Below are 24,385 nucleotides of genomic sequence, written 5' to 3'. Positions count from 1 at the left end.
GGTTACTGGTGTACCCTGACATGGCACCTGTCAAAAAACCAGCTGTTTGGGAAAGTGCACTGCGTCCAAAAGTGAGAACGTATATCATAGAGAAGACCATGGAAGTTCATTTCAGCCTTCGGGTCGCGAGCGTGAGGTTGTCCCGGGCCCGACGAAAGCCCGCAGCTGCAACGAAATATGCGTCAAATATTCGTCTTCAAAGTCAACATGCTCGGGATGCATGGCCTCTAAGGGTGTGGGTAGCAGTAAATACGCAGGCTCAAGAGGATGTCCCATTCTATCATTTTCAACGTCGAGCCATAAGCCTGTGTGGCTATAATTAGGTAAGCTCAGATATTGGTCAGACGAAACGGGTGTCCGACTTGCCATCTGCGTCGACTCCGACGAGGCCGCTGCATCTGGTCTGTTCCGGCTGTCGCGGTCGTGAGATCACAGAAGCTGATGCACGCCGGCCCAGCGCAAGAGCTTATCCGCCTCACCTGAGTCTCTGAGTTCCTGTTTCCCAACCTCCATCTACACTGCGCTAGCAGCCACCGGGCGGGCATTCTAGGCGGGTCTACGCGCGTGTCCTCGGGAAGGAGTGCTGTACCGCCGCCATGGCGTCCAAGATGAAAAGTATCGCGAGACGGCGCTGTTCGAGCATGCTTTGCCTCCGAGGCTCGTCTAGAACCACAATGTCGACCGGCGCGACAACGGCGATCTCGACCAAGAGACGCTCGCTCGGAGACCTCATGAAGCGACCTGTGGGGGCCGCTGTGGTGGAATCTCAAGAGCAGGGGGATCCATCCATCTCGTATCCGTGGAACTTTCAGGTGCGTACCCTACAAATCGGTAGCAGTATGCGGCAGCTGAGAGCCACACAGCACCAAGTGCATGTGGATGAGAGGTACGTCAAACCAATGTCCTGAGTACGGTGGCCTGTATGGCTGTGCATTATATCGACAGTCTCAATGGCCTGCCGCCGAGCTGGGCCGCCCAACTTGGCGTAAATGAGAAAGGCGACCTCGGCCGGCGCAGCCCGGCCACTCCTAGCCAGCCCTCTCCCATTCATGAGAAGAAACCCAGTCTGTCGGTCGCAACAAAGGCGCCTCCACTACAAGATGTCGACCCTAACGCAGATGCCCGAACGGGCATATTCTGCTTCGGACCGAGGAAGGCCGCGCACAACAAGGCTCTCGTAGTCGACGTCCCTCCGACTGGGGAAGGAGATTCAGGCATATCTGCACCGTGGGGCTTCAAGGTGCGGACCGAGTATTCTCCCGTCCTAGAATTGTCTCACCCATTAATCTTCGTATAGCACAATGTACATGTGGACGAGAAGTATGTCTCGTAAGCACAAGCGTAGGTCTCTTTCTGACCAGCAACATAGCTTCAGCGGCCTTCCATCGGGATGGACAAGACCAGGCGAGTCTCAACGGATCAACAAGCTGCTGGACATGTCTCCAGACGCAGATGAAGCAATTAGCGTGCCATGGAACTTCAAGGTAAGTTACAGATCTGTACATCCACAGGCACCAGTGCACACTAATGTTGTGCTCCATCGCTAGCATTGCTTCCATGTGTCTGTTGGGTACGATAGTTGGCGTCTCAGCACCAACTGCGCTGTGCTGATCATGATGTAACAGCACGGACGGAATTCCGATGGGACTTCCATCGACATTTCTCAACCGCCTCGGTGAGCTTGGCTTCAGCGAGGGCGAGATTGCCGCCATTCGTAAGTACAGATCCACTTTCTACTCTGCGTCCGTGCTAGCGAGGCGCGCGTATGAAACAGTCGCTCACTGATCTTTGCTGTGCAGGTGCGGCGTCATAAGCACAGTCTTTTGGCCGGATGGTCAGGTACCTTCTCGCTTTGTCTTGGAATCAGATCTGGGAATCCCTGTATCATTATAACTTATCTGCATCCGTAGTACTACTGACAACAGTATTCAGCGGTCTCTCATCTCGTATGCCATGTATCCCATCCAGTCTTGCTGATCGTCCGTTTGCAAATGCATAGCCAGGGAATCTTGTCTGATTGGTCGTCACATGTGGATGGTGTTTCGTAGACGCGTCTCTAGCGCGCCTTTCTTGACCGGCAGTGAATAGGTTTCGAACCCCGAAAAGGGTTTGCTATTGTGTTGGCTTATCTGGGATTGAATGTCCGCACCGCAAATTGAAACGTCCGGTGTAAGCCAGTGAAACCCATCCGGTGAACGACTTGCATGCGCTCGCTCGTGCATCGACGTCGACGACGTCCACGATGGCCACAGCCTCAGGCAGCCGCCAGCAGAACCCGTCCCGGTTCTCGTCCTTGAAGGTGTTCAAGTTTGCCTCGACCTCGAAGCCACCACCTCTGCCGCCCAAGGATCCGTACTACCTGTACAATCCCTCACTGCCCTCCTTAAATCACTCGTTATCCCCGGATTCGGCATCATCGCAACCGCCGACGCCTCTTTCAGCTCAGTACGCAACTCTTATGCGCAGCCCCTCCCCGTCGCCCTCGTACACCCCGAGTCGCCCCACCGTGTCGCCCGCCGCCTCGTCTACCATCCTTTCTCCAGAGACTGCAACGCCTGCAGGCTTCAGGCAGGGTTTGCGGAAGCTGTCTAGCTTCGGGAGGCGACCCAAGACTCCCAAGACACCCGACCGGAATGCTGTAGACCTCCAGCCCCCCGAGCCTGTGGAGGACCCCTCCATCTCGTTGCCCTGGAACTTCCAGGTACGCAACACAGCGCGCGCTGCCAGTGCCATTGCTCACATTCCGTGTACTTTCAGCACAATGTACATGTGGACGAGAAGTACGTATTATACCCTGAGTGCATCCGGTTTGCTGAATTGGTCGTAGCTGTAATGGGCTCCCACCCACATGGTCCACACGACTCGCGGAGATTGGTTTGAGCGACGAGGAAATCGCGGCAATACAGTCGCGGAGAGCAGAGGCTCGTTCCAGGCATGCACAGTCCATTTACTCACTAGCGACGAGTCGGGACCAGGTTCTTGCTAACGGACAGCCGCCGTCGGTGTGGCGGGGGCTGGCAGGGGCGTCGAGTTCGCAAACGTCGCTAGCTTCAGTCACGTCGGTGTCGCGGACACATCAGCGCATAGTTTCTCGCGCAATCTCGTCGACGTCCGATCTACCCCTGGGGGATGCGGACAACCGCGCCCAGCAGCGGCGCGCAGGTCCGCCACCAACACGTCCTCCCCCTGTGCCCACGCAGTCAGAGCCGGTTATCCTGTTCAGCTCGAATGCAACGTCTACAAAGGACACGCCGCCACGGACACCTCCCCGGAGAGCTTACCACATTGCCAATAGCTCTTTGTCTTCCACGTCGTCCCCACCACCGGCGTACGCATCCCCTCCCAAGGAGGCGCCATTAAACAAGGGGAAGGACGGATTCTTTTTACCCGGGCCGTACGAGGATTCTCCATCAATACCTGCTATCTCGGTCTCTGCGGCAGCGTCGTCTGCGGGTTCACCAGTTCTTGCGTCCCCACCGAGGCTGTCTCTTCAGGGAGACAGTCTCGGTGATCTCTCCAGTTGGTCCGAATCACTCTTCTCGATCATCCCGAGCACCACTGAGACACCCACACCGACTCCCGTCACTGCTGCTTCTATGACCCCTCCGAGATCCGTTCTTCCCCCAACCACTGTGACCAGCCCATGGACCGGTCGCGCTGCTACGAAGTCACCTGCCTCAGTTCGGCTCAGAGGCAAGTCACATTCGCGATCACCCTCGGCGCAGAGAAACCTGCCTCCACAAAAACCTATACCGTTGCACGAGCTCCCTCCTAGGGCAACTCTGGCACCCTCGTCGTCAGAAGGTACGCCGCCTCCTTCCGCGAAATCCAGTCCTTTATGGGCGGAAGTCCTGGAAATGGTTCGTCCCTCCGATGAGGATGGGCCTGGCTCCAGCGCAGGCGGCTCGTCACAGTCGAAACCTACGCCGCCCCTCACATCCACAACTGCAAGTTCCTCGCCTTACATGCCACGGACTCCCGATCAGGACATATCGCAGAGAGACACATTGCAGGTTCCCTTGACACCCTTGACGCCGACAGGCTTCTCCGACGAAGGGCTGAGCGATAGCGGGCACACGTATGAGAGCGAGGATGGCACGTTGCAAGTGCGGTCGCGCGAGAAGGAGAACCGAGATTCCGACCTGTCGACAGTGACTGTGACGCCCGCAACCATAGTGAGTGCGTCGATCGTGCGCAGTGCTAGAGGCAACTACGTTACTTCGCCTGTGAAGGCGAATGGAGAGGGAGGTGTACCGACACCGCTTGCAACGACGCCGATAGAAGCGCCGGAAGACGAGCGGAGTCGACGGTCGCCGTCGCCGGTAAGCTTGGTGTCCTCAAGTGAATCAAGCGCCTCCACAACTGCCTTTGGTTCAGGCTCTGCATCTGGGTCGGCCTGCGCGAAGAGCAGTCCCGCGCCTTCCCCGAGGGTCGCGACGTTTGCATCTGCGAACCAAGTACCGGAGGAGCCTGATGAGGAAGTCAAGGGCAAGCTACCCTCATTGGACCTCGGGCTCGACATTGACATTGATCTGAATGTTCTTCGTCGGCCCTCGATTCTCATTGACGACATCATGGCCACAGGCGCATTATCGGATGCCATGCTCGCGCCGTCCCCAATCCCTACGACACCTCGTTACCCCGGCTGGGTCACTGAAGTCGTTGCGCCGCTCTCCGAGTTCATCGATGAAGCAGCGGATCCGAGAGCCCTATTTGTGGATCTACGGGAGATCGGGGAAGGAGAGAGCGGGAGTGTGTATGCTGCACGGGTCGTGGCATCTTCCCGGAGTCGAAGAGGGGACCATGCAGACTCGCCTGAGACCGAGTCCGTCGCCATCAAGAACGTTCCGCTTGTCCCGAATGGCTCGCCCAAGCTGAGCGACCTTCGGCGGGAAATGAGTCTTATGCGCGGAGTCCGTCACCAGAACGTGTTGAGTATGCAGGAAGTGTTCGTCGACATTGTCGAGGATGCGCTTTGGATCAAGATGGAGCTCATGGAGCGCAGCCTGGCGGATGTTCTGTTGCTTGTCGACGAGGGCATCGTTGTAGAAGAAAAGCCCATAGCACTGTTCGCGAGCGATGTGAGTGGTTTCAGCGGTTGGTTATCATTGAGTTGCTCACTGGCATCGATCTAGATGCTGCACGGTCTCAGTCACTTGCACAAACTTGGCATAGCTCATCGTGACTTGAGGTCTGACAACCTCCTAGTCAACAGTGCAGGTGTTGCGAAGATCGGTAGGTGGCAATGTGCTCTTGTTCACGCAATATGCTCACAAATATCGCAGCTGATTTCTCAAGCGCCGTGAAGGTTTCCAAGGAGGAACCGTCACGAACCGATACCGTTGGTGTGGTTTATTGGCAGGTTCGTCTTGTGAAGCTCGTTCCATGGTAATGCGCTGACTTTCGCTTCATCAATATTAGGCGCCTGAGGTCAGAACGTGAGCATTATGTTCCAATATCCAGAGGCAGTTTATTGATTCAATCGACCCACTAGCCCGCCATACAACGCGTTGAAAGTCGACGTCTGGTCGCTGGGTGCGACTGTTTGGGAGATGGCACAGGCAGAGCCTCCATTCTCCGACATCGAGGACCCGCGCTTGATCCCTCATCGGTGGCCCTCATTACATCAAGCCGAAATCTACTCACGATCTTTCCACGATTTCTTGCATCTCTGCTCACAACCCAGTTCTTTACGACCAGACCCGGACGATTTGTTGAAGGTGTGTTGCAGAGGATCTCATCTTTGCATTTTTCTAAGACTATTTGCAGACACCATTTATCCGCAATGCTAGCGGCAGGCCAGCGATTCTCAGATTACTGTCTGCGTGCAGAGCGATTGAGGATCGTGCATCACGGAGACAGAGCTCAGGCTCAAATGGGACAGTTTCGGTGTCATAATCTATATTCTATTATACCCTCGTGCATTCGCTGTGATCATTCATCGGACACGTAGTGTGATATACTATACAGTGCATCTACATCCCTTACTATGCTTTGCATCGCACTTACCCGTCTGCACTATCACGCTGACAGTGGGTGTCCTTACAATGAAACTAGAATGCGGTCCGCCCTAGATTCTCGACTAGTAGCTCCAAGCATACAGGCCACAATGAGATGTCTACACATCAATTTTACCGGCCACACTCTCCACTGCATCCTTCAGGTTGTGCGCTTCACGTACGACGCTGTCGTTATCGTCCTCTGCGCACTCAGTGATGAATGTCGCAGTCTCGGCCACAAGACCTAAAAAAGCGTCAGACGTTGTCAATTCGATCCGTGGCAGACTTCGCCTACCTAGCAATTTCCCGCCGTGCGCCTTCCATAGAGAAGTGCTGCAAGATACGCTGAACAGACGCAATGACGCCTCCTCCGATCGTGTGTGCATCAATATGTCAATGTTCATGGTCTTCAGTAGGTCATCGTCGTTCACCACCTCCATTGTGGCGACCAGACAGTCCAGCAGCGCTTTTCGGCCCTCCGGCGAACGCAACTGTACACAGACCGGTATTTGCTTGACCAAGGCGGTAACCAACTGACGTATCTTGTCTTCGCGCCAAAAGGCTGCCAGAAAGGTAAATAGGATGAAGTGACGTCCGATACGATGGCACGAACCTCCTTCATCTGACGCCAGTGTCTTCGAGACCACTGTGAGAATGGATGTCCATAAATCTGGATTTTGTGCAGGGTTCTTGTAATGTTCATCAAGGAGCTTGAGGAAAGGAATCCAGGTGAACGTCATGTAAGGCACCATCAGGGTCTGACAATGTCGCTGAGATGAGTATAGCCTTGCAATAGACGTTCCGGAACTAACCTTGAAGTAATCGAGCAAAGCGGAGTAAGTGTGACAGAAGGTGACACCCCGGACGTGTCCAGCTGACGTAGCAAGCGAATGTAGGAATGAGCGACTGGCAGTGAGACGCAAACATTTTGATCGACTTACATCCTTCGTCAGTAAATGCCCAGTCTGAGAGCTTCCGGAACAGAGGCCGGAATGCTGTCTCGTTGAGCTTGACGACGAGTTCGAGGAATGATGTTATCACGGCATGTTCGATCTGTGTAGGGTGAGCTTAGTGGCTGAACAAAAGGCGCTCTGTTGACTGTACGAACCTCCGAACGGTTAGTGTCCGTGATTAGCTCAAATGCTGTCTGGAATGTGGTGAATAGCGTCCGTATGTGCTCGAGGACTACCGGTCGCTCTGCCGCCCGAAGGCTTCGCTTCAGGAGCGTGAAGAAGCCAGCATATCTACTCTCGATGAACTACGAAATTGGAGAAAATGAGCAGACGACTCCAAGTAGTAACTGATCACTCACAGTAGGGCCATTTAGATCCGATGTCGACGACCAGAGCTTAGACAGAGTTGGCAGTAGCAATTTAGACGGCAGACGCTTCGTCATCGTCTTGATGATAGGAGTCAAGTAGCTTGTCTCCAAGTGCGACGCGTCTTCACACGTCCGCAGGTAGGTGTCAGTGACAAGTAGTATCTCCTTTTCGCCCCAGAATGTGGGAACCGCAGAAAGTAGAGTCTGGAGGACGCTCGAAGCTCCCATGATAGGACTACTATCGTCAGCTGCCGCGAAGTTAGAGTACACCAGTGAACAAACTCAGTAGATTACGCACTAGATGTGGCATTCGAGCCTAGGACTTTGGTGCACTCCCGAACGATCGACTTCAGGTGGGGTATTATGCGTGGACCTAACTTGGAGCTGCGGATGGCTCAGCATCATCACCTAGGGAAGAAAGTCACAAGACTTACCACATAGGCGAAAGCACTCCGAGTGCTGCCGATGATGTTGCCTCCGCATGCACACGAGCAAGTATTAATGGTACGATAGTAGCCAGCGAATTGAGCTCGCCAGGCTCTGCAGTACTCGTGATGCTTCCCAAGGACTGCAGGGACACCACTGCAAGGGCTTCCTCCGGCTCACCGGAAATAATGGACCGGATAGTCTCGACTATGTCCTTCACTGTCTGTGCCAAATCGCGACGCGTTTGGTCTGCTATGTCTCCGACACGGTCTTTGAGTACATCCAAGACACCCAGTTGCACCTGTAGGAATAGACTAAGCGTTTGCGCTCTCTATCAGATTTCAGTGCTCACCTTCCAGTCTGCGGAATGTAGCATTTTCAGGACACCACTCATGAACTCAGCTGCAGCCATGGCCTTCAGCGTGCCCGCCATTGCCCTGCGCGCAGCCTGTGCGACCTCTTTGCCATCGTCTTGTGCATCAGCTACGACTGATATCCTCAGCAGCACGGAGAGAAGTTCTGAGGACATCAGTCCTTCTGAGCTCCTTGATTTGCCCGACAGCGCTGCCACGAGCTCTTCAACAGCATGTGTACAGTAGACTAACAGCGCGAGAGCGCGTTGTGTGGATGCGGTTCGAAGACTCTCTTCGTCGTCTCTGAAAAGTCCTCAGCATACGGAGCAAGTGTGGAGAAATGGCTCTTACGTAGGATAAGCCATGAAGCAAGGTTCGGAAGCGTTGATGAATCCTCGATTGACTAGACGTTCGGCTTCAAGAGCAGTTTCGACCAACAGCTTGAGGAGGAAATGGTACGTCAATCGAGTTTACAACTCATGAAGAAGTGAAACTGACCTCTATTTGTCTCTTCATGCTGCAACTCTGGAATGTAGCGATGGGTAGAGCAAGCGAAGTCCGGGAATCGCTTGTATCCTGCCGGACAACTCGCTTGGAGACCTTGTCCACTAATAGCATGCAGACAGGAGCCAAGAAATCATCCGGACCGAGGACATCGACAAGATGAGAATAGAAGCTAGGGTGATATATTAGCTGCTTGTCACGGCGCATAGAATTTAGGAGAACACGAACTTGACCCGACGGTGACGAGGGATGTGATTTGATGCGTCGGTGAAGATGCGCAAGAAATCGCGGGAGGCCAGGTACAGATCCAAACCAAGCGCGTGATCGCTTCGCAACGACGCAACCATGACTGGAACAATACTGTCTATCGTCTGAATAATGTAAGTATCATTAACTTGGCGTCCATCACCGTAAATTTCAGAAGCACTAACCTTCTGCACAACACGGAAGCTGTATGAATCATCCCTGTGGAACACATTCGAGCCCATGAATGTGAAGACAGGCATGACGTTGTGTAGAATGGCATCGGGCGCGAGGCGCGCCATGGCCGCGATCAACAAGAGAGCTTGGTGGAACGTCTGCGGGTTGTCAACAGCTAACAACATGATATGAGCTTATCGTGAGACAGGAGTTGAGTATCATGCGCACCTCTGATCAGTTCAGTGAGGATATCCACGCGTATGCTGCCAGCTTGTATGTTCGCCTGCCACATCATCAGCAACGACATCTATTTGATGGGACGATCATAGTCTTACCGGCATGTTAGCCACAGAACTTTCCAATGCATTCATGAGCAGTTGCTCAAGATACGTCCTGTCAGCGGGAACGGCGGAAGTGTCATGCACGACCCGGGTCAGAGTCTCCAATAAGCTAGCAACGAGCTCCATCGAGCCCGGCAAGCTCTTTGCACCCAGCACTTCCACAAGCAATGTCAGTGATTGCCCCTTGATGTCACTGTCACGGGCAGCGGCTCTGCGAAGAAGGTGAGTCGTGAACATGGATCCTTAGCGATAATCCTCACGGGTCCATTCTGGCTCTCTTTTGGGCACGTTCAGCAGCGTCAATCACGACGGGCTGGAGGAGCACGAGCAGGCGAATGATGAGTGAAACATCGCTCAAGACACTGTCCAGAAGCAACTTGCAGTCGGCCATCTAGTAGGAGAGTTAATCAGAGCTCACTGTCACCGGGCATGAAGGCTTACTGCCGTGCTCGACTGTATTGCGATGTCCAATAAGAACTGACACAACTGTTCTTGGCGATCGACCGACAGTCGACTGCGGACTACTTGCTGAACATTGCGGATGATGGCCGCCCTTGCGACCTTCAAGCCGCCTGCAAAGGGACGTCAGAGTGAATACAATGACGCATAGACTCGGCCTTACGGTTGAGGAGGCACGTGCGCAGGCACTGCTCGAACACAGACCACGTCGTCTTGGTGCTCTCGTTCAGTTCAGCGACTGCCGAAGCGTCGAAGGATGATGTCGCAAGCACGAAGATGTCTTCGGTGTCCTTGTCGACGACTTCCAATGACGGTGGTACCACTTCGGAGAGGTGTTCTAGCGTAGGCTGCAAGGCCTGGCACTTGCTACCACTCGAGGTTGTCTCGAGGCTGCGTAGAATCGCTAACTTGACGTTCGGCATCGGGCAGGCGTTGACATGCGACAATAAGTAGAACACAATACGCTGCTTATAGCTGCGAATACAAGGGAAGTTAGCAACTGTGTTATTGCTATCGGCGAACACGTACCCCGCGACTTTCTTCCCATCGCCCTTGGCGACACTGAGGTGCTCCTTGTGAAACTCTCGTACATATGCGGGATCGTGCATCATATGCTCCGAGACCGATCCCAGCGCCGCAACGTACTTGCCGAAGTCAGCCCATTCCGTATACTGAAGGAGCTTGGAGGGTGGTCCGTAGATGGCGTCGTAGGCATATATCCCGGAAGGCTCTTTCTCCACGAGCTTTACCAACACCTGGAGGCAGGCCACAGCGGCTTCGCGGATACGGCGGTCAGGATTTTGCACCGCGACGAGCACGGCAGGAAGGACTGTCTGGAAGTCCAGCCAGTGCTGAGTGGCATGGTGCGCTTCGAGGAAGGCAGCGGCGTGGTGCAGCGCAGCAGTACGCAAGTAATCGGCATCGCGTCCCTTTGCTGGGAGAGAGGGGCTGAGCCATATACCAGCGAGGAAACCGAGTGACTCGTCGCCGAGGTTAACGAAGAGCGCACGGAGAAGGTGGAGGGAGAGCGCAGGGAGGGCAGCAGAGGAGTTGCTAAGGATATAGACGGCGCGAAGGAGCTGAATATATCTGATCCCGCGCGTGTCATTTCCGTGCATGTCAACAGGAGCTTCGGACGGCGTGGTCAGCCAGTCCAGGTGTACACCGGCTGGACGAGCGATGACAGGCATCATCGCCAGGATGGAGATCTGAAGTCGTTGCAGCGTGCTTTGGCTGCTCGGCTTTAGAACAACGGCCGAGGCTACGCTCATGTCGTGCAAAAACTGCAGGTAAAACGTAGTCAGCCAACCATGTCAACGACTCGCCGTGTATGCTACTCACCGCAGTCAGATCAGTGACGGTGCGCATGAACTCGCCCATTCCCTCTAGCGACTCAAGCCCGGTCGCCCGGATGATGGCGTGGGCTGCGTCGATCTGATGTTCGCCAGAGAGACGAGAGAGCAGCGCGCGAGCCGTGAGGTAGGCAAGCGACCGTGCGTGCGGATTCGGGTCTTGCAGCTTCCACATCAGAAGACCGAACAGGTGAGAGTAGTTGTTCGACGCCAGGATGTTGTCTGTAAATCGGCATGTCAGACCTCCCACAGTAACTGTGAGATGAACGGATGCCATACCAGCCATCTTGGCAGACAGCGCAAGATCGACCCTGGCCAGTCTCTCCATGCCCTTGTACCCCTCATCCTCCCTCACCTCCTCACCGGCCTTCCCGCCGAGCTGTTGCTGTTGCCACCTTACAGCATCAACACATCCACCCAAGAGCTCGTACCGCGCGATACCGTTCTCGCCCTCGGAGCCCTCCAGGATCTCCCATGCCATGTTCGCGGTCTTCTGACGCGGCTTGGAGGTAACTAGGCACGGGAAGAAGAGGTCGAATACCACGCGTTCCGCCAGCGCGGGGTCCTGCGCGCGCAAAGCTGGGTAGAAGTGCGTGGCCAGGAAGGAGAGATGAAGACGCATGAGGGCTCGCGATGGGCTCGCCTTGGGCGCGTGCAATGAGAAGGCGAGCGACGAGATATAGGTCGAGGGATCCTCCAGGAGGACGGGCAGGAGCTCCGTATGCCTGGAGTATAGGGCTTCGATGACGGATGGGGTAGTGTCGAGTATACGGGTACGCAGGGCGTCCTTCGCCGCATCCTTCTCGGCGGCTGCGGTCGCTTCGTTTGCGAGCTTGTCGCAAAGCTCTTTCACAGCCAGAGCACGCACGTTGGCGTCCGCGTTCATGGAGGCGACGATCATGTCCGTGTCGGCCTTGCTTGCTTTCAAGTGGCCAGGCACCGCCTGGGGTTGCGTGTTCAATCTGTTACGACACCTTATATACAAACATACACGCACCATTGCCAAGGCCAATACAATCTGTTCTACGGCCTCCCGCGTATCCTCTTCTTTCACAGCTTCTCTGCATACTGCCTCGACTATGCGCGAATGATGCAATTGAAGGACGGAGAGGGCCCTGCGAGCATTGAGTGCATCAGCAGCAGAGGGGTCCTCCGCAGCAATGACCTTCTGTAGTAGCGCCGACGTTGTGTGGCGAGTGATGACTTCAGGGAGCGAGGCGTAGGAGAGGAGGGATGTGAGGGCCTCGTAGTAACGCTCCTTCTCCAGCTTCGCAACGAGGGCTCTAATCCAAGGATGAATGAGCTTCTCTGAGCCAACATATACCAGAGATTCCCTGAGCTCTGTGTCGATATCGCTGGCGGGCAGTCAGTCTACAGCGCGACATCGCAAAGGGGCGAGAACTCACGCTTTCTTCAATGCCGCTGAAAGTAGAGCACGCGGTAGCTTCTCCGATTCGTCCTGAGGTGCGCAGAGACAAGCTAACGTGCGCACGAGCTGTTTTGCCGAGATACGTTCTGCGCATGTCGCGACAGCATTCAGAATCGTTTTCAATGCCTTCTGTGTAAGATAACACTTGTTGGAAAGTGCGGCAAGGACGAGCAGGCTCGACAGCTAAATTCAACGGCGTACGTTGTTAGCTTACTCAATGTGAGTCCCGAGTCTACTTACCCCGGCCTCCTGTAAAAGGGACCCGTTCGCCTTGCCAGCCTCGCTGGGCTCGATCTGTAGCACCTCAAGCGAAGCCGCCAAGAGGAAGGCCGTCGTACCCTCGTCTAGCACCTGGCTCTTTGCAATGAAGTCGAGCAGTACTCCAGTATGGAAGATTACAAGAGCTTTGTGCGTCCCCGCACCGCCATTCTTCAGCGTGTTTGGGAGCAAGTTGGTAATGAATCGAGCCAAGTCGGAGTGCTTGCGCATCTCGGAATCTAGGCCGGAGCGAGGGAGGGGTTTTGAGGTGGTTTTGTACGCCTGCAAGAATCGGAACATAGAATTGTCGCTGCAGTGGTGGTCAATTGTTAAGCTCGGGAAAGAAGCAGGGTACGGTGTACGCACTCGATGTGCAGGATAGATAGCATTTTGTCGAAGTGAGGTGACTCATGATAAGGAAGAAACAAAGTAAGAACGTCCTGGACATTAAATTCGTTGATTCTATATAATGTCGTATGTTAGCGGTCGCAGACGATCGGGCTGCAAAAGCCATGCATAACAGAGCACCGAAGCATACCTGAACCGCCGTACTAGCCATTCCAATACCCTCCCTGTCGGTGCATCCAAGAGAAAGGGCCCGATGAGGGGTAGGAAAGAGGCAATTTGCCTGTCCAGTTCTGCGTTCGCGTCCGCAGGGAGCAACGTCCTGTCCGTGCCCTTCGCTGAGTCGGAGAAGAGCGCTTGCTCAAAGTGCCTCAAGGCGGAGTCCAGAGACTTCAGCTGCGCAAAACCATTGGTCCCAAGGGCGAAGATAGCGTCAAGGTCATGTTGTTGCGCCTCTTTGGCAGAAAAGAGGTAGGACTCGGTCGACCTTCGACGAGATGTATTCAGCAAAGCAGCGTTCAGAGATGCGCTCTGCGCCAACTGAGCAGCCAGACTAGAGGTCATTTCGAAAGTTGCCAGCTGAAGGCCCCTGTGGGCGTAGGAAGCGGCGAGGTCGCTCAAGGTGGCTGAGACTGCAGAATTGACGCGAAGGGAAAAATGTGCGATGAATCTGGATCTGAGATGCAAGATCACAGCATCGTCGATCGCATCGCGCACCCCCACGTGATCTCCACGACCTGCGTTTCAGGCGACGTGTCCACTGCTCGCAGCCACCACGCTCAACACCAGCTCGCAATCTTCGGACTCGCCACTCCCTTCATGCCCTGCACTCTGCCATGATGATATCGTTATACAGACTCTGTTTTCTTGTTACTCTTCTGCTCTCGACACTGTCGGAAAATGTGCTTGCGTCCGTCCTGGCGATCGACTATGGCGCAGACTGGATCAAGGCTTCCCTCATGAAGCCTGGCGTACCATTTGATGTCCTCCTGAACAAGGACTCAAAGCGGAAAATACAGTCTACGGTAGGGTGGAAACGGAATGACAGGCTATTTGGGTCAGACGCCGCTGCGGTTGTGAGTTGTAGCCACTGCATCGTGTATACCAAGCTGAACATTGGTCCAGGCAGGACGGTTTCCCCAAGACTCGTTCTCCTCCCTGAAGTTCCTCCAAGCAGCGCAGTACAACTCTCCCGCAGTCTCTTTCTACAAGTCCATTTCTACCGCCGACTTGGTCGAGACGGATCGGGGCACAGTTGCCCTCCGTCGGTCCGACGGCACCGAGTGGTCGGTTGAAGAGCTCCTTGCCATGCAGCTGTCTTATGTCAAGCAACTGGCTGAGGACTTCTCGGGCGAGAAGGTCTACGACGTGGTCGTTACTGTCCCTCCGTACTACACCATGTTCGAGCGCGATGCGATAGCCGACGCTATTGAGATCGCTGGCTTGCGCACCCTTGCACTCGTCAACGACGGTACTGCTGTCGCGGTCAACTACGCCATGACACGGACATTCCCTCAACCGGAGTACCACGTCATCTACGATGCAGGTGCATCATCCATTCGCGCGACCGTTGTTGGCTTCTCGAATGTAGCCGGTGATCCGAAGTCGAAGAGCCTGACAAAGGACAGTATCCAGATCATGGTGGAAGGCGTTGGATTCGACCGCGCAGTCGGTGGGACAGAGCTAGACAGACGGCTACGGGAGATCATGATCAACGACTTTAACCGAAGGTACAAGAAGGACATCCGGCAGGACAAGCGCGGGATGGCCAAGTTGTGGAAGGAGGCCGGTCGCGTGAAGACGATATTGAGCGCGAACTCGGATGCGACGGCTTCGGTAAGGGCACTGAACGTGTTCGCAGAATGTACCTCCCGTACTCACAAAGGCATAGGTGGAGAGCCTGGCTTGGGATATCGACTACCGTTCCAAGATCACCCGAGCGGACTTCGAGATTGCGTGCAAGGATTTGAAGGGCGAGTTTGCGCGCCCTATCTTCGACGCACTGGCTAGTGCCGGTATGACTCTGGTGTGTAATATTTTGACATGTCTCAGTGGTCGGAATCAGTGCTTACATTCCATGTAGGACAGCATCTCGTCCGTGATCCTGACGGGTGGTGCCTCGCGCACTCCGATGATTCAGGCAGCGGTGAAGGCCGCAGTGGGAGAGTGAGTGTTCGTACTCTCTCGCCACTCGTTTACTCACGTATGCCCAGGAGCAAGATCGCCCTCAACGTGAACGCCGACGAGGCCGCCGTTCTCGGCGCCGCGCTCCATGGTGCATCATTGAGCAAGCAGTTCAAGACGAAGGATATCCGCGTGACGGACATCAATCCGTACGACATCCAGACGTCGTACACCGCCGATAATAAGAAGGTGCCGAACGCGAAGCCGCGGACGATCAACACGCTCATCTTCCCAGCGGGTACGAAGACAGGCACGAAGAAGACCTTGACGCTCAAGCGCACCGATGACTTCCCGCTGAAGCTTGCATACAAGAGCTCTCCCGCCCCGTAAGTCCTGCCTCTAATCCGTCGGCTTGGATCAGGGGCTGAAGATATCATTTACGCAGAGGTTTGCCGTCGGAACTACTCGTGGCTAAGATCGGCGGAGTGGCGGAGGCGATAAAGAACCTAACAGAGTTGGGTGCTACGGACCCTGTCGTAAAGGCAACACTGAGGTACTCTGACTCCGGCTTCGCGAGCGTCGCAGACGCCGTAGCCTACGGCGAAATCAAGGATGACTCGCTGACCGGTACGTTTGAGTCGCTTCGCGCAGGTCGGTGATCTGACGCGCGCTACAGGCAAACTGAAGGGTCTCTTCTCCGGCAAGTCGGACGAAGTCGTGGAAGGCGAGGCGGCGGAAGGGGACCAAGCACCATTCGCCGCACCGTCTCCTTCGGCTTCCGCAGCTGCGACTGAGCAGAAGAGGGAGGACACTATCCCGCTCGACGTGCAAGTGGACTTCCCATCGCTCCAACCGCTCTCCGTGGCAGCCAAGCGGCAGTCTCGTGCACGGTACGTGACGACCGAACATGTTGGTTCGTACCGTGTTGAACCAGACATTCCCACAGGCTCTCGACTATCGACAATGAAGAAGCGGGAAAGCGTCGCAGAGAGGAAGCCCGGAACAGCTTGGAGGCGTACATCTACAAGCTGCGCGACCTACTCGATGATGACAACCAGGAGAATCCGTTCAACAAGTGTTCCAGGGAAGCTGAGCGCAAGCGCATCGCCGAGAGCCTCAAGGAGACGTCCGCCTGGGTTTCCGACCATGGCGACGATGCGGATACCAATCAGCTCCTCGCGAAGCGCAGTGTATTAGAGTGGGTCGGCCCGTCTCTTCGCTATAATACAGCTCTCATCACTGACAAAATCTACAGACAGTTGGAACGGCCCATCTTCCACCGCTATGAAGAGATCAAGGAATTCCCTCACGCGCTGAACATGAGTCAGTTGATGAACTGGCAGACGCGGATATTCATGAAGGAAGCCAAGGACGGTCTCATCGCCGCCGAGGAAGGCGGGCCACCGTCGAAGTGGACCGCGAGCGAGATCGAGGGCCTTCAGAAGGCACTCTCAGATCACGAACAGTGGCTTGACGAGTGGGTCGAGAAGCAGAAGAAGGTCCAGATGGACGAGGACCCCGTCATCCTGACGAGCGAGATGAGGGCGCGGGCGAAGACGCTGGACAACGCACTGCAGAAGCTGCGGAATAAGAAGGCGCCGAAGGTGCCGAAGAAAACGACCAGTACGAGCTCGAGTGCAAGTGCAGATGCCACAGGGACTGAGCAGGCAGAATCGACAGGGACAGAATCCTCGCGTAGCTCTGCGTCCACTCCGTCGTCTTCGTCACGGTCTACGCATGAGAAACACGAGGAGCTCTGAGTCTGAACGACCGACATCCGCCCTGACATATATAAGTAATTATTTTGATACATCGTAGAGGTTCATCATCATCGATACCGGGCCTGGGGACTTCCTGTCCAGACATGAGTCTGGATGCCTTCGGATTCGAACATCCCAAGAGACCGGTGGTAAGGAACTAAGGAACACGACACAGTCGTACAGGTGCTCTCGGACTTGAAAAGCCATCAATCACTCGTCGAAGGATTGCAACACGAGGCAATCTGTTGGCAAGCACGTCCATTGTCGATAACGAGAATGCGTTGTGATCAACACATAGCAGCACGGTCGACGAGGGCCACCTGGCCATGAGCGAATTACACAAACCTGGGAATAGTCCTTCCCCCTCGAGCAAAAGCCCCTCAAGCATGTCACCGTGCTGGGAAAATTGCTCGGATCGATGAGCTAGCCTGAACACGCAATTACGGCATACAATTCCTGGTTCGTTGTCTACTAGTACAACTCCAACCGTGACATCGTACTACTGCGGGGCCAGAGCCATTGTCAGAGAGCATCCCCACAACACTTCAGAACAGCTCGTCAGCGAAGTCACGACCGTACAGTTCCTCGTCGAAGTCACGCGCATACAGCTCGTCATCGAAATCGCGAGCATCGAACAATCGAGCGTGACGGCTACCGGTCTTGCCCTGGTTGTCTTGGTGTGCGTAACCGTGCTCCTCCACTCCAGGAGCGTAGTGCTTCTCGCCGTCCGCGCCGTCGGCGACACGGGCGAATAGCTCCTCAAGGTCGTCGCGCTCGTCGAGAGCCCGTGACTTCTTGCTCCCCTTGCCCTTGCGGCCGCCCTTGTGCTTACGGCCACCCTTGTTCTTGCGGCCGCCCTTGTTCTTGCGGCTGCCCTTGTTCTTGCGGCCGCTCTTGTGCTTGCCATCGGCGTGGCCGTTACCCTGCACCCCAGTGGCGGACGGTGCCGCGCCCGCACCTGCAGCCCCAAGAGCAGACTGCGCGTCGCCGGCACTCGTGGTGTCAGTGGCGGACTGCTCGTCGCCACCGGCCGCTGAGGGAGCAACGCGGGCGAATAGCTCCTCGAGGAGGTCACGCTCGTAAAGCGCACGGGGCTCCTTGACACCCTGCCCGCCGTGAGGGACCATCCTACCGGAGCCGGAGTGCTTGCGCTGTTCCTTCTCCTCGTGCTTCTCCTCGTGCTCCTCGTCTTTCCCCTCATGCGCGTGCTTCATCTCGCCGCCGCGGCCTTGAGGGCCTCGAGCGAACAAGGCGTCAAGAATATCGCGCTCCCATACGCTGGGGGTGAAGGAGTCGAGGTCACGGCTGAACCTGAGAAATATGTGATAAGTAAGGCACGAGCATACTGGATGGACAGCGAACGCACTGGTACTGAGCGGGATATGCGAGAGCGGGGCCCGCAGATACAGCGGCGAGGACGAATGCGAAAAGAGTAGCGGAGCGCATGACTTATAGTGTATGTGGAAGCGAGGTGAATGTCGTAAACAGACAAATGAAAGTGGTACAGGTGTCGTCAAGAAATCAAGCAAGGCTAGCGCGCACAAATATTCAGAGACTGCTCGTATCGGATGCAATGGGGAAGACCTACTAGCCAGTACCGTTGCTTTCGTGAGCTCCGAAGGAAAAAGGGAAGAGAGCTGAGGTTTCCGACGGCGCACACCTCGCTTTTATACGCTTCCATGGCAAGGTGCTCAGCTAATCTCGGCGACGGTAACTCCGTCCAAGAGGACGGCAGTTAGGTAGAAGATCAATCCGCAGTGCGTTGCTCCTCTGCGGCCGTGAAAGAATCGTCTAAATGGAGCCATGCTCGGGACGAACAGAGATTCGCGAATGCAGGAAACGAGTGCCAGCACCAGAGCTTCCGAAAGAGGCCGCGAGCCGAGTGATGCGAGCAAACGTTTCCACTTTCTCGTGGTTTGAAGTGACTGCGTTCGAACGGCACTGGGCTACGGTCTACCAAACGTTATTAGTCCATTGCCGGGAAGACACAGCATGACTTCACCTCTTCTGCTACACAGGCCTGTTGATGGGCCTTGATGATGCCTTCCTGCCCAGCGTTCGCATAGTAGCAACTACTGCGATGGTTCGTTCGCCGGTGGCTTTCTACTGGGGAGTCGTTATGACCGGATGGCCGTAACGCTGTGCCGGGTGTGAGAACCATCAGCGAACGGACATATAGTTTACCGCACGCTGGGTGATTACGGACGACCCAGTCTCGACGATAGGCACATATGTTTAGCTGAACTTCTCTGTGAAGCTGCATCTGCGAAGGCAGAAGAATATCTTTCCGCCAGTGAGACCCTCGCTCGTGCACGCCGGTGGACCGTTACGCAGCATGCAGTGGTATTGTGAGTCTAGTACGATGTCGGAGTAGATGAGTACAAGGGGCTGCCGATTGACACGCAGCAATGCGACGGGCCATCAGCATTCCTTGATGAGCGGGAGGATGGCACGTTCAAGGGATTCCTACAAAGGACAACGATTGTCTCAAATCGCAAGCTGAACATCCTATGCGAACTACTTCAAGAAACGCACCCTCTCCCTTTGCAGGTCGGCGCCGAGCATACGCCTTCATTCGGTACTCGTACTGCAGTACTTCAAAGGGCTTGGCCCCGAGCACCTCGCCAGAGCGTCTGATCCCTCATGTCGGTGTGGCTGTTGGCGCGCATAGGGGGTGGTGTTTGCCGATTTGCGTCTCATGCGGTTTTTGGACTTCCTGGCCTTCACAGGCAGAGTGCGCAACAGCGCGATGTATCTCAGACTATTTGGGCCCACGCTGGGCCGTTCAGCGGGTATCATTGCCTAAAAAAACGGGGTCACCGTGACATTTTCTTGCGGTGGTATTCGGCTGCGCACTCACTTCAAGCGTCAACGACATCTCCAGCTTAGCTTGCATGTCCCAATATGACGCGTCGGACCATCCCTCCTTAGCGAGTGTAGTGTTCCTCAGAGAAGAAATCGTCTCTCCTATGGCGCGCGAGCGCGTTTTTTCGGCTGTGAGCAGTCTCAGCAGAGTCCTTGGGTCGACTGCTTGGGCGTAGTCGGAGTCAAGGGGATCGTCAAGCATGCGTTTGCTGGATGATACATTTAATGAGCTGCCGTCCGAAACACATATACCCGTCAGGGACTTCGCATGCGACTTACTAGTAGTCTGCAAGGTTAGTCGCAGCGTATAGCACGGCGTGCACAATCTGCGCATCAACGTTGTCCTCTTCGTCCGGGACTGTCCGAGTCTCCATCGCGTCGTATCCATCAACGTCGTCGCCCGGGCAGCTGTCTTCGCTGGGCCCGCCATACTCTGCTTGCCAGATGTAGTGCCAATTACAGGCCTCGTAGACCTCCTGCAAGTCCGAATCTACAAATGGCTGTGCAGCCTTGGCCGGCCACTTGGGCATTACTTGGCTGAGGGAGACAAGAGAGTGTGGGTGGTTGAAGGAGATTGTGCTTCAATCTACCTCGGGAACGCAGCATAAGACGATGCCGTTACTTAACTTAGGTTCTTCCAGGGTCGTCCGAGGTTATGTAAGGGTCGGTGATCGTCGCCGCCGTCGTCGGACGCTAAGAAGGTTAGCGCGGGAGGATCGCGGAGACGTCAATATCGAGCTCATCATAGACTATAGTGCACGGATACCGTCACTTTGAATGTTAGGTACATCTAAGCGCTAGCACTGTAAACATGCTTGAGCGGATTGCGATGTGTGTTGGTGCAGCGGTGAGTACTAGTGCGCATAAGCTTGAACTAAGTAACAGTTAACACGACACGACATCTGCCCTAATACGGTCACGTGCTCTTGCTAGACGCGTCTGTGGCGCAGTCGCCACGCCGCGCGGCGCGCGCCCGGTTGGTACTGCTCCTTCAAGGTCCAGATAGCCACTTGGAAGGTTGAGGTGCAGACTCCCTGAGCACCATTCTCTGTGATTGTACACAACACATGGTCGAACCTGTGCGGCGCTGCCGACGTACGAATGTACCCTCTGTTTGTTTGTTTGTTTGTTCCATTTAGTGTCGCTGAGGGCGGCGCCCTATGTAGACATAAACATGATGATCTATCCTACGGAGTCCTTGTCGTCGTCCTCGCTTCGCTGCGCATGTCCGTCAGCCGCGATGGCATCAGGAGTGTAGTACAGTAACACGGAATGTGGAGTAGTGGATTGTGATGAGAAATAGAGCATCTCCGTCATGTCAGTTGGTCCCGCCCGTCTGCGCCTGTCAGCCTCCCTGTCGAGTCGGTCGTGTCTTCGCCCTGCCCGCAGTCTTCTTCGTCCCCTTTCCCTCCTCCTCTTTCAACGATAGATCGCCGTAGGTCGCGGTGAATCGCCCCGGTACCCTCTGTTACAGGCCGAGTCGTAGGCTGCGAATACCCAGTATACATATTCCCATGACACGCTACAGACAGGGAGTCACTAACGCACATATCACAAGGACTTTCAAGCTGTATGAGCTCCCGAGATACCCAGCTCCTCCATAATAATGATTGCTGCCTTCTCTCCGATGACGAGCGCAGTGGAGTATGTATTCTATGAATAGGGCAAGTCAGCCACAATGCTCAGGAGAAAGGGGATGGTACCCACAGCACAAACATTACCCGGTGCGATAGACATGTCTGTTTATTCGCATGAACTCTACGAAAATGTACGCGAGAGGCAGTCTGACGTACCTGCGACCTTTAACCCGGTGACTCCATACACGTTCAACTTCGCGTCTACGACACCATCTTGCTCGCGAGGTCTCATTGCGCAGGTTCCGAGCTGCACGCACCATATAGCAACGGATTACAATCAAAGGTATTCATGGAGGCTTACGGAGTGCCAGGATGTCTGTACAGCGCGGCGAGTATGATCGTCGATAGCCTTGTCGTCCTCAGCCGTGTATTGCAGGGGCGGTGCATCCACGGCAACGGACTGCCCTTCAGCACTGCAGGAAGCTTGGCTACTGTCTCGAAACTGCGGGTGGTCAGGCAAATATTCGCCGCAGTACAGCGGCATTCGACGCGCGAGCTCGCGGCCGTGCTTGTAACCCCATCTCAAGAGGACGAGGTCTTCAGCCCTAGAACCAATGTCAGATCCATGGAACGCCTGTATACATGACACTGACCGACGTAGGAAGCCAGGGTCGAAGTCAGGAGCAGCAGACACATCGTCTGTGGAGGTAATGTGTACGTAGCCCGTGGACGCAGGGTATTGCACGTAGCAGCCAATAGTGACGTATTTCCGCTTGGGGACTGTCGACGGATTGCCCACGTATCTGCGAGCGACTACTTCAGCGGGCCGACTCCGCATCTGCAATGTGCCGATACTCACTCGGAGACCGTGCCGCACCAAATGGCAGGCTTATCTAGCGCGTCTTTGTAGTATGTCTCCCACCTCTTGCGAAATTCGGGGCCAATGAGCTCGAGTTCTTCGGGGAACGGCCGCAATTTACCAGCAGCATCGATACCGCTGAGCCATTCCTTATGAGCCATTAAGATCTCACGGGCACTAGAATGACTCACTTGTGCGCCATCAGTCCAGAGCCGTCCTTCAACCATTGTGCGTTCCATTCTAAAAGGTTGAGATCAGTTGCCGGCATTATAGCGTATGCGCGCCACCTAGCGGAAACACGTACTGTCGACTTCCTCTGGATCGCCTCTGACAATTCCGTCAAGGGTCTCAGCCTCATCCTTCACGAGGTACGGTGTGAAGACAACTTGGTGGTCTACATCAGTCAAGATGAGAACACTGGAGTAATTTGAGGGTCAACGATACACACCTTGATAGTTCTCTCCTACGCCGGGCAAGTCCACCAAGGGGCCTATACCGAACTTCTTCAACACGTCCGGCGACCCGATACCAGAACGTTCCAAGATCGCAGGTGACCCAAAGGCGCCTGCAGACAATAGCACTAGCTTGCGCGCTCTGACGCATTGAATCTCTTGCTTCTCGTTAGGCCGGAACCGTACATTTGGCGTGTATTCGACGCCAACGGCTCGATTGCCTCTGTGCTTCTCGTCAGCACCCTGGTACCACCACCATTTGTAAAGGGAGGAAATCAGACTCACTCAAAGACAACTCGCTTCACTATGTAACCTGTAAGTATCTCGAGCTTGGTGAAGTTACGGTTGTAGATGTAGTTGTGAGGCACGTCGGACCGCCGTCCATCGTCCGCGCTTATGTACCTATTCGTTGATTAGTTCCACTTTCACACCACAACCGATATGACCACGAACTTCTGCCACCTCTGCGGGACAATCAACGAAAGTCAATTGGAGCGTTCTGCACGTACTAACCCCATATGCATTACATTTGAACAGCCCGTTGGGATCTTCCATCAGAGAACGCTTCGCATCGTACCGCGCAGCGACTTCGAGGAATTGCTGCCCCACATTCGTGAAGAGTCCGCCGTACGAAACCTTGAGAGGACCCGAGTAGCCGTGCGTGTCCGCAGACCCCTCAGCTTGGTATGTCTCTGACTGCTCTGCGTGAGCACCGCGACTAGGAGTGATAGGAGAAAACATTGATATACCTTCTGTAAAAGGGGTATGAGGTCTTTCGAGCCCCATCCGCTGTTGCCATAGACATTCTCCCAATCGTCGAAGTCAGACGCAGCCGGCCGTGCATACACCGTGACTGGGTGGATATATAGCTTAGTTTTGGGCTATCCACAGCGTGAACGGGCGACGTACAGTTCACGCTGGATCCACCTCCCAGACACTGGCCGCACGGTACGACGACACCTCGGCCTGCGAGCTCCTCGGTCTTCTTGCCTTCATAGAACCTGACGGTCTTGCTGTCTGGGAGCAGATGGCTCAAGTAGCGGGCAGGTTGGATGTGCGCCAAGTCGTCGTGTGTCGGCGGGCCTGCCTCCAGAACGAGGATACTCAGTGACGGGTCTGCTTCCGACAGCCGACTAGCAACTACTAGCCCGCTTGTACCGCCTACAAATACACGTCAGTTTGGCGACGAGATCGAATGCTCAGAGAAGCTTGCCTCCAGCAATGATGATATCTACTTCAGAAGAGGGTGAGTTCGACATGGCGATATAGGACCAGGGTCGTATCTGTCCTTGGACACGCCTTCTCGAAGCCAGCCATCCCTGCTTTTTAAATGAATTCACAAACACCCAAAGGATGTTGCAGCGCCATCCTTAGCGCCGTAGGATGCAGATCGGGTTGGAGCTGTCCAAGCAACACAAGCTTCGTGATGACAGCGGGCAAACAACGGGAAATCTCTCATGATCCGCTCACGAAGTAATACACCGTCTCACAAGGGTTAGACTGAGGAACGACTATAAGCCACCATTGCTAGTCATTCCTCC

General features: G+C 55.0%; 8 protein-coding genes across 8 annotated transcripts; 4 read left to right on the top strand and 4 right to left on the bottom strand.

Moving 5' to 3' along the window:
• The first annotated feature begins 290 nt into the window (after nt 1-290).
• C8Q71DRAFT_754069 (uncharacterized protein) lies at nt 291-2,078 on the top strand. Its single transcript, XM_047923472.1, has 9 exons — nt 291-313; nt 367-812; nt 864-886; nt 946-1,240; nt 1,298-1,320; nt 1,370-1,484; nt 1,548-1,570; nt 1,626-1,714; nt 1,800-2,078. Exons 2-9 carry the CDS (start codon nt 597-599, stop codon nt 1,811-1,813), a joined length of 798 nt encoding a protein of 265 aa, XP_047779753.1. The 5' UTR covers nt 291-313; nt 367-596; the 3' UTR covers nt 1,814-2,078.
• Nucleotides 2,079-2,148: 70 nt separating this feature from the next.
• C8Q71DRAFT_557614 (uncharacterized protein) lies at nt 2,149-3,005 on the top strand. Its single transcript, XM_047919336.1, has 2 exons — nt 2,149-2,701; nt 2,758-3,005. The coding sequence occupies exons 1-2, from the start codon at nt 2,243-2,245 to the stop codon at nt 2,878-2,880; spliced, it is 582 nt and encodes a 193-aa protein (XP_047779752.1). The 5' UTR covers nt 2,149-2,242; the 3' UTR covers nt 2,881-3,005.
• Nucleotides 3,006-4,601: 1,596 nt separating this feature from the next.
• Nucleotides 4,602-5,898, top strand: C8Q71DRAFT_706392 (kinase-like protein; the record flags this gene model as incomplete). Its single annotated transcript, XM_047920503.1, has 6 exons — nt 4,602-5,081; nt 5,136-5,235; nt 5,286-5,362; nt 5,422-5,438; nt 5,495-5,720; nt 5,770-5,898. The coding sequence occupies 6 exons, from the start codon at nt 4,602-4,604 to the stop codon at nt 5,896-5,898; spliced, it is 1,029 nt and encodes a 342-aa protein (XP_047779751.1).
• Nucleotides 5,899-6,118: 220 nt separating this feature from the next.
• On the bottom strand, nt 6,119-13,926 carry C8Q71DRAFT_847543 (armadillo-type protein; the record flags this gene model as incomplete). The annotated part of the gene is made up of 27 exons (XM_047926661.1): nt 13,401-13,926; nt 13,229-13,324; nt 12,845-13,172; nt 12,582-12,787; nt 12,173-12,530; nt 11,455-12,118; nt 11,165-11,397; nt 10,352-11,106; nt 9,987-10,297; nt 9,806-9,936; nt 9,625-9,755; nt 9,359-9,575; nt 9,252-9,306; nt 9,035-9,198; nt 8,832-8,974; nt 8,598-8,775; nt 8,451-8,539; nt 8,099-8,402; nt 7,755-8,047; nt 7,619-7,704; nt 7,312-7,568; nt 7,108-7,257; nt 6,941-7,052; nt 6,812-6,873; nt 6,613-6,757; nt 6,295-6,561; nt 6,119-6,243 (listed from the first exon to the last, which is right to left on the bottom strand). The coding sequence occupies exons 1-27, from the start codon at nt 13,769-13,771 to the stop codon at nt 6,119-6,121; spliced, it is 6,231 nt and encodes a 2,076-aa protein (XP_047779750.1). The 5' UTR covers nt 13,772-13,926.
• An 18-nt stretch (nt 13,927-13,944) lies between these two features.
• On the top strand, nt 13,945-17,298 carry C8Q71DRAFT_847542 (Hsp70 protein-domain-containing protein). The gene is made up of 9 exons (XM_047926660.1): nt 13,945-14,283; nt 14,333-15,043; nt 15,099-15,233; nt 15,291-15,373; nt 15,421-15,717; nt 15,777-15,958; nt 16,008-16,221; nt 16,278-16,529; nt 16,587-17,298. The coding sequence occupies exons 1-9, from the start codon at nt 14,044-14,046 to the stop codon at nt 17,089-17,091; spliced, it is 2,619 nt and encodes an 872-aa protein (XP_047779749.1). The 5' UTR covers nt 13,945-14,043; the 3' UTR covers nt 17,092-17,298.
• A 203-nt stretch (nt 17,299-17,501) lies between these two features.
• On the bottom strand, nt 17,502-18,825 carry C8Q71DRAFT_557514 (uncharacterized protein). Its single transcript, XM_047919335.1, has 3 exons — nt 18,680-18,825; nt 18,458-18,622; nt 17,502-18,402 (listed from the first exon to the last, which is right to left on the bottom strand). Exons 2-3 carry the CDS (start codon nt 18,535-18,537, stop codon nt 17,637-17,639), a joined length of 846 nt encoding a protein of 281 aa, XP_047779748.1. The 5' UTR covers nt 18,538-18,622; nt 18,680-18,825; the 3' UTR covers nt 17,502-17,636.
• Nucleotides 18,826-19,614: 789 nt separating this feature from the next.
• On the bottom strand, nt 19,615-20,846 carry C8Q71DRAFT_557507 (uncharacterized protein). Its single transcript, XM_047919334.1, has 3 exons — nt 20,236-20,846; nt 19,952-20,165; nt 19,615-19,893 (listed from the first exon to the last, which is right to left on the bottom strand). The coding sequence occupies exons 1-3, from the start codon at nt 20,484-20,486 to the stop codon at nt 19,663-19,665; spliced, it is 696 nt and encodes a 231-aa protein (XP_047779747.1). The 5' UTR covers nt 20,487-20,846; the 3' UTR covers nt 19,615-19,662.
• Nucleotides 20,847-21,319: 473 nt separating this feature from the next.
• Nucleotides 21,320-24,364, bottom strand: C8Q71DRAFT_754051 (uncharacterized protein). Its single transcript, XM_047923471.1, has 16 exons — nt 24,058-24,364; nt 23,754-24,005; nt 23,594-23,697; nt 23,358-23,540; nt 23,298-23,308; nt 23,130-23,246; nt 22,841-23,067; nt 22,697-22,786; nt 22,584-22,632; nt 22,393-22,530; nt 22,187-22,336; nt 21,895-22,138; nt 21,750-21,840; nt 21,664-21,695; nt 21,505-21,609; nt 21,320-21,443 (listed from the first exon to the last, which is right to left on the bottom strand). The coding sequence occupies exons 1-15, from the start codon at nt 24,101-24,103 to the stop codon at nt 21,520-21,522; spliced, it is 1,824 nt and encodes a 607-aa protein (XP_047779746.1). The 5' UTR covers nt 24,104-24,364; the 3' UTR covers nt 21,320-21,443; nt 21,505-21,519.
• Nucleotides 24,365-24,385: the final 21 nt, after the last annotated feature.

The sequence above is a fragment of the Rhodofomes roseus genome (assembly GCF_022264815.1).
Source record: "Rhodofomes roseus strain CIRM-BRFM 1785 chromosome Unknown C8Q71scaffold_8, whole genome shotgun sequence".
NCBI classification, from domain to species: Eukaryota; Fungi; Basidiomycota; class Agaricomycetes; order Polyporales; family Fomitopsidaceae; genus Rhodofomes; species Rhodofomes roseus.
This window is presented reverse-complemented; position numbering and strand designations above follow the sequence as displayed.